This window comes from Typopeltis vanoorti, chromosome 12 (assembly GCF_054136105.1).
Source record: "Typopeltis vanoorti isolate ZY-2024b chromosome 12, IOZ_Tvanoo_1.0, whole genome shotgun sequence".
NCBI lineage: Eukaryota > Metazoa > Arthropoda > Arachnida > Uropygi > Thelyphonidae > Typopeltis > Typopeltis vanoorti.
In genome coordinates, this window is record NC_143560.1 from 3,079,326 (window position 1) to 3,095,447 (window position 16,122).

General features: G+C 36.4%; 1 protein-coding gene across 7 annotated transcripts in view; it reads right to left on the reverse strand.

Moving 5' to 3' along the window:
• Positions 1–16,122, reverse strand: part of LOC150100549 (uncharacterized) — an 844,187-nt gene that overhangs the window by 312,742 nt on the left and 515,323 nt on the right. For all 7 annotated transcript variants that reach the window (XR_016549159.1, XM_090401348.1, XM_090401347.1 and 4 more), the window contains one exon: positions 1,872–2,006. Coding sequence is in view for 6 of the 7 variants with exons in the window: in XM_090401348.1 (XP_090257474.1) it covers positions 1,872–2,006 (135 nt within the window). In the remaining variant the exon portion in view is untranslated. The remainder of the gene's footprint in view (positions 1–1,871; positions 2,007–16,122) is intronic.

The window sequence follows — 16,122 nt, forward strand, 5'->3', positions numbered from 1 at the left end:
GGGAAAGTTATTTTATGGCAACCCTGTACATTAATAGAGAAATTAGCCAAAAACACTAAACTAGCAGTATACAAGACAGTGTTCAAACCAGTTTTAAGTTTTGGATCTGAGAGTTAAGATTAGAAATAAGGCACTTGATCAAAGATTACAGACCACAAATATGAGAGTTCTTAGAAAAATTAGGACCATGAACAGATAGCATCAATGGCAGAATCATATTAAAAATGAAGACATTAGGAAAAAATTTGACATTGTTTGCATTCAAAAATGTGTGAATAGGGCTACTCTAAGGTGGTATGATCACTTTGGACAGAATAGACAGGTCAGCAAAACTGATGCCTGATGCCAAGAAAAAGACTCAGAGGAAGATCAAGGTCTGGATTGATTCAGTCAGAAGTGCCTTAGAACAATGAAATGTTAGATATAACAATATTGGAGTGCTAATTTGGAGGAAATCTGTTGATAAGAGATTATTAATAACATATCCTTAATTAGGTAGCCTGAACACCCCTGGAGGGTACATATCAGGAAATTGGTGATAGAGTGTGTGTGTGTGTGTGTGTGTGTGTGTGTGTGTGTGTGTGTGTGTGTGTGTGTGTGTGTGTGTGTGTGTGTGTGTGTGTGTGTGTGTGTGTGTTAGGGTTCATGTTGCTCCTTTTGTAATCTTTAATATATAAAAAGTAAAACTTTTATGTTACTGAGCACCCAAGGGTGCTCTGTGACATTGCCTAAAGCTCTGCTTATCTCTTTATATCAAAGAACACATCATAAATATCTGTTTTATTATTTACTCATTGCTCCATCCATCCTACACATTACTCCATTCACCCTACACTATAATATCTATCACATCGCATCCATCTCTTCGATAACAATTCCATTTACTCACTCTCCATGCAAGAAATCATCATCATCCAATTCCTGACATGTACCCTCAAGGGGTGTACAGGATATGATAGTACTACATGAAAAATTTACATCATTACTAACTTCCAATCTACAATTTTCCTCCAAATCAGTCTGTTACTTGTCAAGACTCCAATATTATCAGATCTTATATTTATATAGTCTAAGGCACTTTGTACCATATCAATCCACCTATATCTTGGTCTTCCTCTGGTTTGTATTCCTGCCAACCTGGCAGAGAACACTTGTTTTGCTAATCTTTCCTCACCCATTCTGTTTAAAATGCAAGAAATCTACTTTTCAAAATCTTACTCATAGTATCTGCATAGAGCTTCGAGGGATAACTCTTGCCATTCACTGACCAGTGCAACATCTTTCTTGAATCCATCTAATAAGTTCTTCTAACTTATAAGTCTGAACATATCTTCTGTTCTATTCCTATCTGCCAAGCTCCAAAATCTACATTCTCCTCACACACACACACAGACTTACTGGAAGCCCAAAGTGGGTTGAAATAATTTCCATGTTTGGTCTAGGCAGGGTTTCTGGACTATGTAAAAAATAAAATCAAAAAGATAAAAATATTATAAAATTGCTAAAAATATAAAAATAATCCTCAACCCACCAACAGTACAAAATGTACTTTTTAATGTGCAAATAACCTTTTCTGGGTGGGAGAAACATAAAAAAAATGGAGTGCAGTGCACAGCATTCCATTTCTTCTAACTATACTACAACCTTTACATTTAGCATACTCAAACTGATATTTCTGCTCAACAGTTAACATTACCTGCCTATTTCAAATCTTTCTAAAATGAAAGAAAAGAACTACTAGGAAAAAAAATACTAGAAAACAACTGAAGATCTTCCTTCAAGCAATAAACTCTACTGTCAGCATATAAATTAGTCATCATCAGTTCCAGTTTCTAATAATTATAATGAAACATTAAAGGAAATGACATTACCTCAGTTATATCACAACAGTGAGATAACATTTCATGATACAATTCTTCTGCCCTGTGGAAATGATCATAAGGAATGTGGTAGTTTTCAAATTTCTTTAAAGTACGATCCAGAAACCATCCACAGAAAAACATATCCTGAAATAAATAAATTGTTATTAGAGATAGAAATATATGAATTATTAGAACTGCATTCAATTTATTGGCAAAACACATGCTTGCACCATTTTTCAATATTTTGGTATTTTGGTAGCTTCATTCCAGTTTTTGATATATATATACAGGGTGTTCGGGATAAATTTGACATATTTATAATTAATTATATTTTTCCGTAAGTTACATGTATTAACACACACTTCTGTTCATTTAAAAGTTTGGACCCTTCTTCATTCATATACAAGATGTCAGAAAGGATGGATAGCTGGAACCCACCTGAATCATGGAAGAGAATAACTTGTATCATGATGATTCGTGCCCGCCATCAAAATAAGGATATTACGACTGCTGCCCAATGCTCCCTGAATACAGTAAAAACAATCAGGCATGAACTAGAGACTTGCAATGGTGACTACGAGGATGTAGCAAGAAGAAAGATCCCTAGCAGACGATCTGATTGCGTTCGTACAGCAGAATTCCTCGCAAATCTGCAGGAACAGGTGTTGAAGAACCCTGGCATTGGAATTCGGGCTTTGTTCGTGGAGTTGCTAACTGTAGTCAAGCCCTGGATAACAAGGGTAGCCAATGGTAGGCCGTATGTATGGCAGCAGGATTCGGCCCCTTGCCACACCTCTGGGAAAAGTCAAAAATGGTTGTCTGAAAATTTCTACGACTTCACCAGTCCAAATGTTTGGCCTCCAAACTCCCCAGACCTTAACCCCATGGATTATTTTGTATGGGGCGCAGTTGAAAAAGACACCAATCGCACTTCCAGTAATACAAAAGCCCAGTTAATGGATAAAATTAAAACAGTTTTTGCGGCCCTTCCCAGGGAGACTGTAGCATCAGCTTGTTCGAGGTTCCGAAGCAGAATTGAAGCTGTGATCGATGCTAATGGTGGTTATTTTGAGTAAATCTTGTTGATAGTATTGTAATTAACTCTGCCTGTAATGTTTTTTTGTCAATTCATTAAATTTAATAGATACAAAGAAGATTTTCTTTTTCCTTACGAAACTGTCAAATTTATCCCGAACACCCTGTATATATAATATTCATCAAAGCTTGATTTGCTTCCTCAGTCTTAAGAAAAGGCTAGTTATATTCCACTAATTCGAGCACTACCCAAGAGCCTATGAGTTGTGGAAATACTTTCTGAAAATGCAAAGCGGCCTTTTGCAGCTGCCCAATTTTTAATCCATCTAGCTTGAGTGCTTCTAGATGTTTTTTCAATGTTTTAGGGATGGCGCCTAAAGCACCTATTATTATGGGAACAACTTTCGTTTTCTTTTGCCAGATTCGTTCAACTTCGATTTGCAAATCGCAATATTTTGTAATTTTTTCATTTTCTTTGTTGTCAATCCGACTATCTCCTGGTACTGATATTTCGATAAACGTAACACCCATGTTTTCACTTTTTTCAACCACTGTGATATCGGGTGTGTTACATTCCAAGCTTTTGTCAGTCTGGATTATATATATATATATATGTGTGTGTGTGTGTGTGTGTGTGTGTTACCGCTAAAGCTCGAAAGCCATTAACGTGCACATTACCTAGCTAATCTGCAGATTAACTGATTTGCTCCGTTAACGTGCGGAATCAAGAGTTTTCCACATTTTACCTAGGTAATGTGCACATTAACGGCTTCCGTATCGTTAAAGTTCAAAAGTTTGTTTCTCTAATTTCCTTTCCCTACTCCTCCCCCCCTCTCCCTCCACTTTTAGTTTGGTTTTTTAATAAGTAAACATAATTTATCATATGTTTTGCAAATTCATTTCCTTAATAGTAATAATATTTTAAACCGTTTGATTCTTTGTATTATCATTATCATCATCAAATTCCTGCCATGTACCCTCAAGGGGTGTACAGGATATGACAGTACTACATGAACAAATTACATCATTACTAACTTCCTATCTACAATTTTCCTCCAAATCAGTCTGTTACTTGTCAAGACTCCAACATTATCAGATCTTATATTTCTATCATCTAAGGCACTTTGTACCGTATCAATCCACCTATATCTTGGTCTTCCTCTGGGTCGTTTTCCTGCCAACCTGGCAGAGAACACTTGTTTTGCTAATCTTTCCTCTCCCATTCTATTTAAGTGACCATATCACCTGAGATTAGCTCTGCTAATGCATTCCTGGATGCTGACAATGTCAAGTTCTTTCCTAATATCCTCATTTTTAATATGATATTGCCATTGATGCCATCTGTTCACACCTCTAATCTTTCTCAGGACTCTCATATCTGCGGTCTCTAGTCTTTAGTCAAGTGTTTTACTTCTAACCCAGCTCTCAGATGCATAAGTTAAAACTGGTTTGAACACTGTCTTGTATACAGCTAATTTAGTGTTCTGACTAATTTCTCTCTTATTCCACATGAATTTATTCAATTGACTTCCCACCATACCAGCTTTGCTGATTCTGTTGTCTTTGTATTATAGTTTTTTAATTGATTGATGATTGATTCTATCAACTAATTTGTTGATTGTTTGATTGTATTAACTTGATTCTTTAGATATCGAAAAATAAATAAATAACATTATGTTAATTTAAGCGTACAGAAACGTTGCTGTTGTTCCAGCAAAGATCTTATTTTCACTTTAACGAGTGCCTAGTAGGTAATGTGCTGATCATCTAGGTAATTTGCAGATTACCTAGGTAATTTGAGAAATGAAACAATTTTCCGCAAGTTAACGGATCACCCTAGTTAATCTGCACAATACCTAGATAATCTGCAGAATAACTGATTTCTGCTCTTTAGCGGTAACATATATAATAATCTATTGTATTTACTCGGTATGAAGATATGTTCATATTTTTTTATACTGAATGAAATCCGAAAATTAGACAAATGATTAATTTATTTAACACACAACATGTTTTGTCGGAAAGCCAACTTCTTCAGGCATGAGAACATCGAAAGCAAAATAAAAAACACCACAAAGAAACATTGTACCACTACAAAATCGATATAAACTTCAGTTAAGTTTGAACTGTAGCTACAGTCCAGGCTAAAGTTCTATTGTTAGGCATCTGCGAGCGTGTGACTTCACGAGTGCGCCAGTATCTGATAGCAGAGCTAAATGAGTCCGGTAAATTAGGTTACTGTTTATGTGATGAGAGTCCAGGACAATTTCTTTAGACTCGACGATGCGGTGTTCTACCTCGTCGTGGCATATATAAAGGTTTGAAGTTGTTGTCCAGTTTATCTCATGTTAGCAGCCTTCACTATTTGTGTTCACTGAGAACAGGACATGACTTGAGAGGGCACTTGCTCTGGTTCTGTTGTAAGCAATGTCCCTTTGATGTTCCTCGAGACATAGGAGGATGGACTTCTCAGTTTGCCATAATATGGTTTCTTGCAGTCACATGTGATTTTATACACCCCTGGAAACTGAAGATGGTTGTGAGTCTGTTTGGGTTTGCTTACAATTGATCTGAGTTTAGGAAGAATAGAAAAGCATGTTTTTATGTTAAATTTTTTCAAAATTCTTCTTAGTTTCTGGGAGAGCAAGCTGATGTACGGTAAAGAGATATAACTTTTGGGATTGTCCTGTGTTTCTACGTTGTTTTGAAGACAGCGGTATAGTTGTTTATTAATAGTTTTTGAAGAGTAGCCATTATTTGTGAAGGTTCTTTTTAGATGTTGTGGTTCATTTTTTAGCTCTTCCTCATCTGACAATACAGACCTGGCACAATGCGCTAGAGTGGAGACGATACCCAACTTCTGTGCTGGATAGTGGTGTGAGGAATTGTGAGAAATTGTTCTGGACTCTCATCACATAAACAGTAATTAGTTACAATTTACCAGACTCATTTAGTTTTGCTATCAGATACTAGCTCACTCGTGAAGTTGCACACTCACAGATACCTAACAATAGAACTTTAGCCTGGACTGTAGCTACAGTTCAAACTTAACTGAAGTTTATAGTTGATTTTGTAGTGGTGCAATGTTTCTTTGTGATGTTTTTTTATTTTGCTTTTGATGTTCTCATGCCTGAAGAAGAAGTCAGCTTTCCAACAAAACATGTTGTGTGTTAAATAAATTAATCATTTATCTAATTCTCAGATTTCAGTCGGTATAAAAAAATATGAACATATATATATATATATATGCATTATAATATATATTTGTTATATGCATAATATGTTATATGTTGATGCATTATAATATATATTTGACCAGAAAATAGTTGAAAGGAGAGGATGTAGAATTCTCTGATATGAAATATCTGATTGCACAAATGACACTCGTGTGTAGAAGAAATTAATCATACAGAGTGTAGTTTTGAAAAACCAAAATGCAGAGTGGTTGATGTAGATAAAATCTGAGGTTCTGACAAAAGTAACAAATCAGGTGTGGATCTTTGTACATAATTTATATGTTGTGCTGTAAATGCTGAAGTGGATGTAGAGGTGATTTTTGTTTGACAGGATTTTTTTTTTTTTTAATAAATACTTTTTGGTGTTATTTTTGAGCAAAGATTTTTTTTTTGGAGTGATATCATAACTTTTTTCATGTTAGTCTCAAAAAAAGTTAAAATTTGGAGTACAACAAGAGTAGACTCATGTTGTACTCCAGAAATGCCACCTATGCAGAATACATCAGTTTCTTTGCTGTAATAGAGTCTTCAACAATACTTCTCACATACCATACCATACCATTTGGACTCCTTTTGGGTATGGACTGATAGAGTTAATGAACATGAATGAGACTCCATTCAAAGAATCCCAGACAATTATAATCTCTCAACCAGATTGCAACACTGAACAGGAAATGCCACTCCAATTCCCATTCAGTGAGTCTATTCAAATTCTTTTGTAAAGGCATTGCATCTGTCTATCTACTTCTCACAACTCTTCCCAAATTTGCATCATCTGCAAACAACTGAATACCCCATTCAAACCTTCTTTAATATATTTTTTTTAAAAAAAAAAAGGCTATCAGAGCAATGGACCTAAAACAGAATCTTTCAGCACACCACTAGTGGCTTTTCTCTTCTAGGATATTGCTCCCCCATACAGAACTTGCTAATACATAGCAGACAGAAAATCTCTAATTCAACACACCAATCTACCATCCAACTCCATCCATTTGAATTTAACTATCAACTTACCATGTGGAAATCTATCAAAAGCCTTTGTAAAATCTAAGTATACCACTGTGTAATCATCTCCCTTGTCCAATGCACCTGTCACCTTACTGTGATAAGTAGATTACTAAAACATGATCGTCCTCTAGAAATTCCATGCTGTCCATCAAAGAGAATGCTACTGTTATCAACCCCATTCTGGATCTTGGTCCTCACTAACCTCTCCAACACTTTAACCACAACACCTGACACAAAGAACTGGCTTATAACTTGAAACTTTATCTTTATCAATTCCCTTATGAAGAGCTAGTTGTCCTCCTTCCACTCCTTTGGAACTTGGCCCAATGTAACACTCATATTAAACAGGTATGAGGATTAACAAGAATTTTTTTTATTATTTTTTGTTAATGTGAAACTCATACCAACTAGATGAGATAAAATCATTTTTACTGATCACTCTAATAGTTTCATGAAAATTGTTGTTTCACATCATCAGGAGAAATACATGAATAAACTTAAAAAAAAAAAAAGTTTATAACAGGTAATGTACATAATAAAAATGGAAAGCATGTGCTTGCTATGCTGTTGCTTACTGGTTCATGGTCTGCTGTGAACTACTGGTAATATTTCTGGTAATATTCGTGTTGGACACCAGACTTTATGTAGAATCCCTTGTTTTAAATTACACTATTGAAGATTGATCATTTCAGCTGATTCGTTGAATGCTCTTGAGGAAACATTGCAATCTATATGGAGAATTTTGGTGGTTTACTGTCATAATATTTGATGTTTGGTTTCAGTTGTATATGTTGCCAGTCCTGTTTTGTGCTTCCTTTTGTTCTCTACATCCTTGGTGTGTTCGGATTGGCATATTTCTCCAGACCTGCCTGTTTGTCTTATACAGTGCAAATCAAAGTACAGTCAACAAGTTGACACCAGGTTTCTTGAGAGGGGTATGGGGAGGTGTGGAGGTTTCAGGAGATTGGTAACAATTAAAATGTGTAGTCATTATTTTAAGCCTTGTATAAATTCATCTAGGATCAATAATTTATAGGATTTAACATTATATTAAAAAAAAAAAAAAAAGATAAAGTTGGATACTGGATAGCTGAAGAAAAGACATTATTTCTTACCTAAAGAGCAAAATATGAGCAGAATGGAGATAAGCTTCTAATTTTACATGGTGTGAGTAAGGATATGAGGCACCATCCAATGCATGTTTTCTTTGCATATTGAATATCATGTTCAGAATTATTAATAATTATAGGAAAAAGCTGTAAATTAATGGGAAAACAACATCTGGCATATTCAATCTAGCAATCAGCAATTCATCTATCAGAGCTCATAGACTCAATTACAATTGCCCATCCTCCACTGAATCAAATAGCTATATCTTTTGTACTCCAAAAACAGACAGCATTTAAAAGTACAGGCCTGCTTCAAGCACAAAATTACATACTGGGAAAATTATTCACAATAAAACAAAGAATAAAAGAATCTTTAATTTTTATTTTTATTCATGATAAGCTCATAAAAATGATAGCAAATCACAATCATGTATGATAACTGTAATTTCCATAGAAATTGTAAATTGAATTAATTTTCATGTGTGTGCACATATGCATGGGTGTTGGTGTGTTGTTTTGATTATTTTTAATATACTTATCACAATAATCATCATATAATGATGTGATTCAGAAATGTTTAATACCCTCATCCTGTTGTCTTATTTGAAGAGCAAACTTTGATTTAGTAGAAAATAAATCACTAAATAATCTTTAAAGGTACTTGTAGCTAATAATCAAACAATGAATACAACACAATATTGTTGTTGCTGTTGTCGAGTCTGTTGAAGAGCTTCTAGATGTGACCGTTGGCTTATAGAACTGCTTTGGAAATCTGTTGCACTTTGATGGAGTAGAGCTTTTCTATAGGGTTATTGTCAATTTTCTGTAGAGCAGTGAAACTGCTGGACAAGAATACATAGGGGTAGGTGTTGGTTTGACTCCTGGACAGTTTTGCATATTTCATAGCTTCTAGTACCGTCCAGATGAATTTTCATGCCTTTAATATGTTCTGTCCTTAGTCTGGTGATGACTGTAGTTATTTCTCTATTTTCATTAATTTTGCTGATTGCATTCTTCTTCTAGATAGTTTATTTTACCAATCTTAGTTCTGTGAGAGAATTAGCATCAGTTATTAATGTTAATGGGTGTAATTTTTGAGGTATCTTGCTTCTTTGGCTGGTCTGTCTGCTCTCTTATTGCCTTCAATATTTACATGGGCTGGTATCCATTGCAGTATACAGTTCTTATTTTTCAAATTTAAAGTTGTTCATGAATTTCCTGTGTGGGTTTTGTTTTCCCATCTTTTAATGATGCAATTGCAGATTTTGAGTTGCTGTAGATGGTTATTCCTTCTGTAATGTTTATTACTGGATTACAGAGATAGAACTTGAGAGCTGCTTGTATGACTGTAGAAAGTATTTTTACCTTGGGTATAATTATGTTAAAGATACCAAGCAATTTTAACCTGGTTTTACTCCATTTTTCCCAAGTAAGCAAACAGACAAAAATGTCAAGTTGATCCCACAGGTAGTAGGATCAGCTAGTCTTGCATCACTTGCAGGCGCAAACTTGACATTTTTGTCTGTTTGCTTACTTGGGAAAAATGGAGTAAAACCAGGTTTAAAATTGCTTGGTATCTTTAACATAATTATACCCAAGGTAAAAATACTTTCTACATCTATATCTCCTCCTGAGATTTTTATTTAATAAGGTTAAAACACCTTATGGTAACTTGTTTTGGTAAAATACTTACAAGCTCTGTATTACTAAATCTTGGTATTTCTAGCCTAGCTCCCACTGATGAGACCTCAAAAAAGGTCGAAACCGGTCTGGGTAGTGGCCCCTTGCCTTTAATACAAAACATCATACATCCCCTTCTTGGAGATGTGTTTTGGCATTAAGGGTAAATATTAAGATTAGTGATCGGAGCTTGTTCCACCTCTACCACGAGTTGCCTTGGTCTTGCACTACCTGCAGAATCAGCTAGTCTTTCATCACTTGTAGGCGCAAACTTGACATTTTTGTCTGTTTGCTTACTTGGGAAAAATGGAGTAAAACCAGGTTTAAAATTGCTTGGTATCTTTAACATAATTATACCCAAGGTAAAAATACTTTCTACGGTCATACAAGCAGCTCTCAAGTTCTATCTTTAACATGCTTGTATGGCTGTTAATTCGTAATTGAAGTTTGAAGCTATTTTGCTAGTTGTGGTTTTGATTTGCTTTTCCTCGCCTCCAGGTAGAGTTAGAAAAATCCCTGCTGCTCCTTGGTTGAGTGCTTCATAAGATGATAAGATGATCCATCAGTATAGGCAATGTTGGAAGTTTTTTCACTTGGTTATACTATAAATTAAAGATACCAAGAAATTATTGAAAAGATGTTGAAAGTTTATTTTTCACTTGGTTTGACTATAATAAATTTAGTTTAATCCTTTATCCAAGTGTAAACAAACAAAGTTTGTGACTGAAAATATCTTCAGGACTGAGGTAAGGTAGTGCAATAACAGGCAACTCTGAGCAAAGGTGGGCCTAGCTCTCATCATTCCTTGTCTCAGTATCTGCCATAATGCCAAGCACATCTCCTTGCGGACGTGTATACTGCTATGCATTAAGGGAAGGGTCACTACCCAGACCAGTTTCAATCTTTATTGAGGTGTATTTAAGTAAAGACCTCTCTAAAAATTAGACGAACCCGAAAGATCGCCCAACTCAGCTTTGTTCCACTCAGTGACAGGCTTACCCCATCACCAAGAAGAACTTCTCAGTATTGGCTCTATCCAGTGGCAGGCTCACCCCACCACCAGACAGAGCCATAATCTAAGTGGTGGCTCTACTCAGAAACAGGCAAAAACCTACCCCAAGCAGAGTCTCTCATATCTATCCAGCATGGGAGGCAGACACGCCCTTGCAGGAAACCTTTACTGAGGTCTCGTCAGTGGGAGGCAGACCTAAATGTGGAGATACTAAGGCAGAAGCAATAGGAGAGGTCATATTTACCTATAGGAGTTGGCAACAGATGTACCACCATATTATTGAATTACTCTGGATTTAGAGAAAGATGTTGAAAGTTTATTTTTCACTTGGTTTGACTATAATAAATTTAGTTTAATCCTTTATCCAAGTGTAAGCATACAAAGTTTGCACCTGAAAATATCTTCATGACTGAGGTCAGGTAGCGCAACACCAGGCAACTTCGAGCAAAGGTAGATCAAGCTCTCATCACTCCTTGTCTCAGTATCTCCCATAATGCATAGCACATCACTTTGTGGACATGTATAGTGCCATATGCATTAAGGGAAGGGCCACTACCCAGACTGGTTTCAACCTTTATTGAGGTCTTGTCAGTGGGAGGCAGACCCAAACGTGGAGATACTAAGGCAGAAGCAATAGGAGATGTTATATTTACCTATAGGAGTTGCCAACAGGTGTGCCACCTTATTAAGTTAAACATATTTGGTCGTTTGAAAATTAAACATAGAAACTTATTGTTTTAATACTGACCATATTGTAATGTGTACAAACATCTTACATTCTTTGCCTACCAGTTTCGCTAGCAAACTGTCTAGCTTTTTCAAGGCGTTGACGGAAAGGCATAAAAATACTAGTAAATGCAAATTGAAAGCATAAAAACGTTGTAAACAATCTAGTAGCTAAGGTTACATGTTTGCATGACAGAGACTGAGAGGACTTATTGTTCTTATTCATTATCACGCATGCGTGTTTGTTATAAATGCGTAATGTGATTACTGGCTAGCTGTAGTTCAGATAGATTTAGAGAGAGAGAGAGAATCAGGTTTTTCCACGAACTGTTCAGAATAGTACCCTGATTTCTGTTTAGGTTTCCGCCAGTTACTGACACTATTATGGCTTCTTTGAATAAATGATGTCTGTAGTCGTCATCCAAATATGGCATGGAGCTGTTTTTCCACTCTATCGTGTGGTTAGACATGCAGAAATGATGTGCTAAGCCAGAAGAAATACTTCTGTTGTGGTTTACATAACCAACATGTTCTTTTTTGTCTGATCTCTAAACACCGTGAAGTTTGTCTGATGTAGGTAAGACCACATTCCTGTGGTCTTGCCTACATCGGACATGTAATGTAATATACTCCTGGATATTTGTAGAATGGTACCTTATCTTTTGGGGATCCTAAAAACTGTCTGATGCTGGTGGTTGGTTTGAAGACCACTCTGATGTTGTAGGTTTTTAGTATTCTGGCTATTTGATAAGAAATTGACCTGATGAAGGGATCACTACAGTAGAAATGTGCTGGGAGCTTGATTCTTCTTGTCTTGGGTTGTCACCATATAGATATTTTTTGGTGGTGTTCGGAGGATATCCATTTTGTGATAATGTGTTGGCTATTAGTGAGAGTTCAGTCTGTGTATCCTCCTCTTCTGATATAAACTTTTGTGTTATATTTTTCAACATATGGATAATGCTCAGTTTGTGTGTCCTGTGATGGTTTGAAGTATAATGAAGATATCTTCCAGTGTCTGTAGGCTTTGTGTAAATAGATAATTTGACACTATTTGATTGTCTCTTTATCGAGATTTCTAAAAAATGCAGTTAGCTGTTGTTTTCCACTTCCAGAGTGAATTTTATCTTGTTATGTATTGAGTTGATTTTATTCACAAACGATTTTAGTTTTTCTAAGCTGTTTTGCCATATAATGAAAATATCATCTACATATCTCCACCATATACAGATGGTCTAGAGGAGGTTGTGGAGAGAATTTCTTTTTCAAGTTTTTCCATGAAAAGGTCTGCACAAGATGGTGATAGCGGGCTTCCCATTGCTAGGCCTTCTAATTGTTGGTATACAGTGTTGTTAACCTTGAAGAAATTAGACTGAATGCAGTGTCTAAACATCTGTGTGATGTCTAGAGTGAAGAGGTCTTGAATTGATGTTTATTACCTCTTCTACTGGTACATTGGTGAAAAGGGATACAATATCTAGACTGGCTAGCATGTCTGTTGGTGCAATCTTAATGGCTTGGAGTTTATTTACAAAGTGCTGACTATTCTTGATATAGGATTCTGTTGATCTTATTTTATTATTTAATAAGTTTGCAAGATGTTTGGCCAAAAGGTAAATTGGGGATGACCTTCCATCAACGATTGGATGAAGAGGCATATCCTTTTTATGTATTTTAGGTGTCCCATATAGTCTGGGAGTGATGGGATGTGAGGATTTTAGTGTTCTCCTCATTTCTTCTGGCCAAACGTTACAATTTTTGATTAGTTGGTTTGTTTCATTATGATTTTTTATGGTGGGGTCTCTGTCTAGGATCTTATAAGTAGAGTTGTCTGATAGTAATACATTTAACTTATGATGATAGCCTTTAGAGTTAAGGATAACTGTTGAATTTCGTCAGTGGGAGGCAGACCCAAACGTGGAGATACTAAGGCAGAAGCAATAGGAGAGGTCATATTTACCTATAGGAGTTGCCAACAGGTGTACCACCTTATTATTGAATTACTCTGAATTTAGAGAAAGATGTTGAAAGTTTATTTTTCACTTGGTTTGACTATAATAAATTTAGTTTAATCCTTTATCCAAGTGTAATCAAACAAAGTTTGCGCCTTAAAATATCTTCAGGAATGAGGCAAGATAGTGCAACAACTTAGTATCTCCACATTTGGGTCTGCCTACCACTGATGAGACCTCAATAAAGGTTGAAACCGGTCTGGATAGTGGCCCCTCCCTTCATGCATAGCAGTATACATATCTGCAAGGAGATGTGCTTTGCATTATGGGAGATACTGAGACAAGGAGTGATGAGAGCGTGGTCCACCTTTGCTTGGAGTTGTCTGGTGTTGCACTACCTTACCTCAATCCTGAAGATATTTTCAGGTGCAAACTTTGTTTGCTTACACTTGGATAAAGGATTAAACTAAATTTATTATAGTCAAACCAAGTGAAAAATAAACTTTCAACATCTTTCTCTAAATTCAGAGTAATTCAATAATAAGGTGGTACACCTGTTGGCAACTCCTATAGGTAAATATGACCTCTCCTATTGCTTCTGCCTTAGTATCTCTATGTTTGGGTCTGCCTCCCACTGACGAAACCTCAATAAAGGTTGAAACCGGTGCGGGTTTGGCTCTGATTTGAGAGGCTCTGCTTGGGGTAGGTTTTTGCCTGTCTCTGAGTGGGGCCACCGCTGAGATTATTCTACTCAGTGACAGGCTCACCCCACCACCTGTCTGGTGGTGGGGTGAGCCTGTCACTGAGTGGAACAACGCTGAGTTGGGTGATTTTTATTTTTCAGGATCGTCTTATTTTTAGAGCTCGCTTCACCTATACAAAGGTCGAAACCGGTCTGGGTAGTGGCCCTTCCCTTAAGGCATAGCAGTATACATGTCCGCAAGGAGATGAGCTTTGCATTATGGGAGATACTGAGACAAGGAGTGATGCGAGCTTGCTCCACCTTTGCTCGGAGTTGCCTGGTGTTGCGCCACCTTACCTCAGACATGAAGATATTTTCAGGTGCAAACGTTGTTTGCTTACACTTGGATAAAGGATTAAACTAAATTTATTATAACCAAGAAATTATATTTCTTGTTGCTCCAGTCCTGAAAATACTTCAGGTGCAAAGTTTGCTTACACTTGGATAAAAATTAAACCATGTATATAATTTCTTGGTATCTTTAATTTATAGTATAGGCAATGACATGGCATGGTTTAGATTATTTAAGTGATATATAGTATCAAGTCCTTTTTATTTTCATGCTGTGAATCCTTTTTTGATCATGAGTCTATAAGATTCAAGTTAATCATTATGTTTTTTGGTAGTATAGTGTAAAAGAATGGCTCTTTGCTTGTTTCAATGGACAGATGCTCCAAGTCTATCTGTTACAATAACCACAGTAATAAACTTTAATGAAAAGCACTGAAATTAATGCATTCTGAAATTAATGGTACAGGTGTGCTTAAGGGTCAAAGCTGTATAACTGAGAGGAGACCTCCACATAGCCTTTAAAGGAATGCGGAGAACCAACCAGGGCTTCTGACCTAATGTCCAATCCTCACCTTCTCGTGGTGCACCCTGTTGGGTATCCTTGGATACTGAACGAACGAGGATGGGCTGGCAATTTGGGATTAAGCCGACCAAATTGTATTCTTATTGCTTAAACCAAAATAAAAAATGATGGTACGACATGACAAAATTTCATGCCGGCTGGGGCGTCGCATGATTAAACAAGGCCCCCGTTGTTTTCACCAGGGAATCAGGGCGAACGGCGAAAAGTCAGCTATTGGAATAAATCTGAAAACAAACTCCAACTCAACATCACCAGGGTTAAAGATCGATACTATCAACATAAGAAGCCTGAATGGCAAAGAAATGGAGCTAGCTGAGGAATTAGATAAGTACCAGATCGACATAATAGGGGTGACTGAAACAAAAAAGACAAAAACTGGTGAGATCTTTCTGAGCAATAAATACAAAATGTTATATTCGGGCAATGACAATCAAAGAAAAGAAGGAGTAGCCATAGTATTCAACGCAAAATACGAGGCTAATCTTCTTGAATGGCAGGCAGTCTCAAGTAGAGTAATGTTATCAAATATGAGAATGGGGAACTGGACAATGAGACTTATTTATACCTATGGTCCCACAGAAGGTTCTAATAAGGTAGAAGTGGAGGAATTTCTTGAGGCTCTAGAAAAAGCAACTGACACAATGAAAAAGGAAAAGTTGGTCCTTGTTGGGGATCTAAATAGCAGAGTAGGAAATGATTGCGAGACATACGAAAATATTTTGGGAAAATTTGGAGAAAAGAGCAAAGCTAATAATAATGGCAAATATCTGTTGGATTTCTGCTCAGGACATGCACTGGTTATTACTAACACCATGTTCCAACATAAAAATGTGCACATATTCACATGGAGAGAAGAGACAAAGAATAAGAAAAGTCTCATTGACTA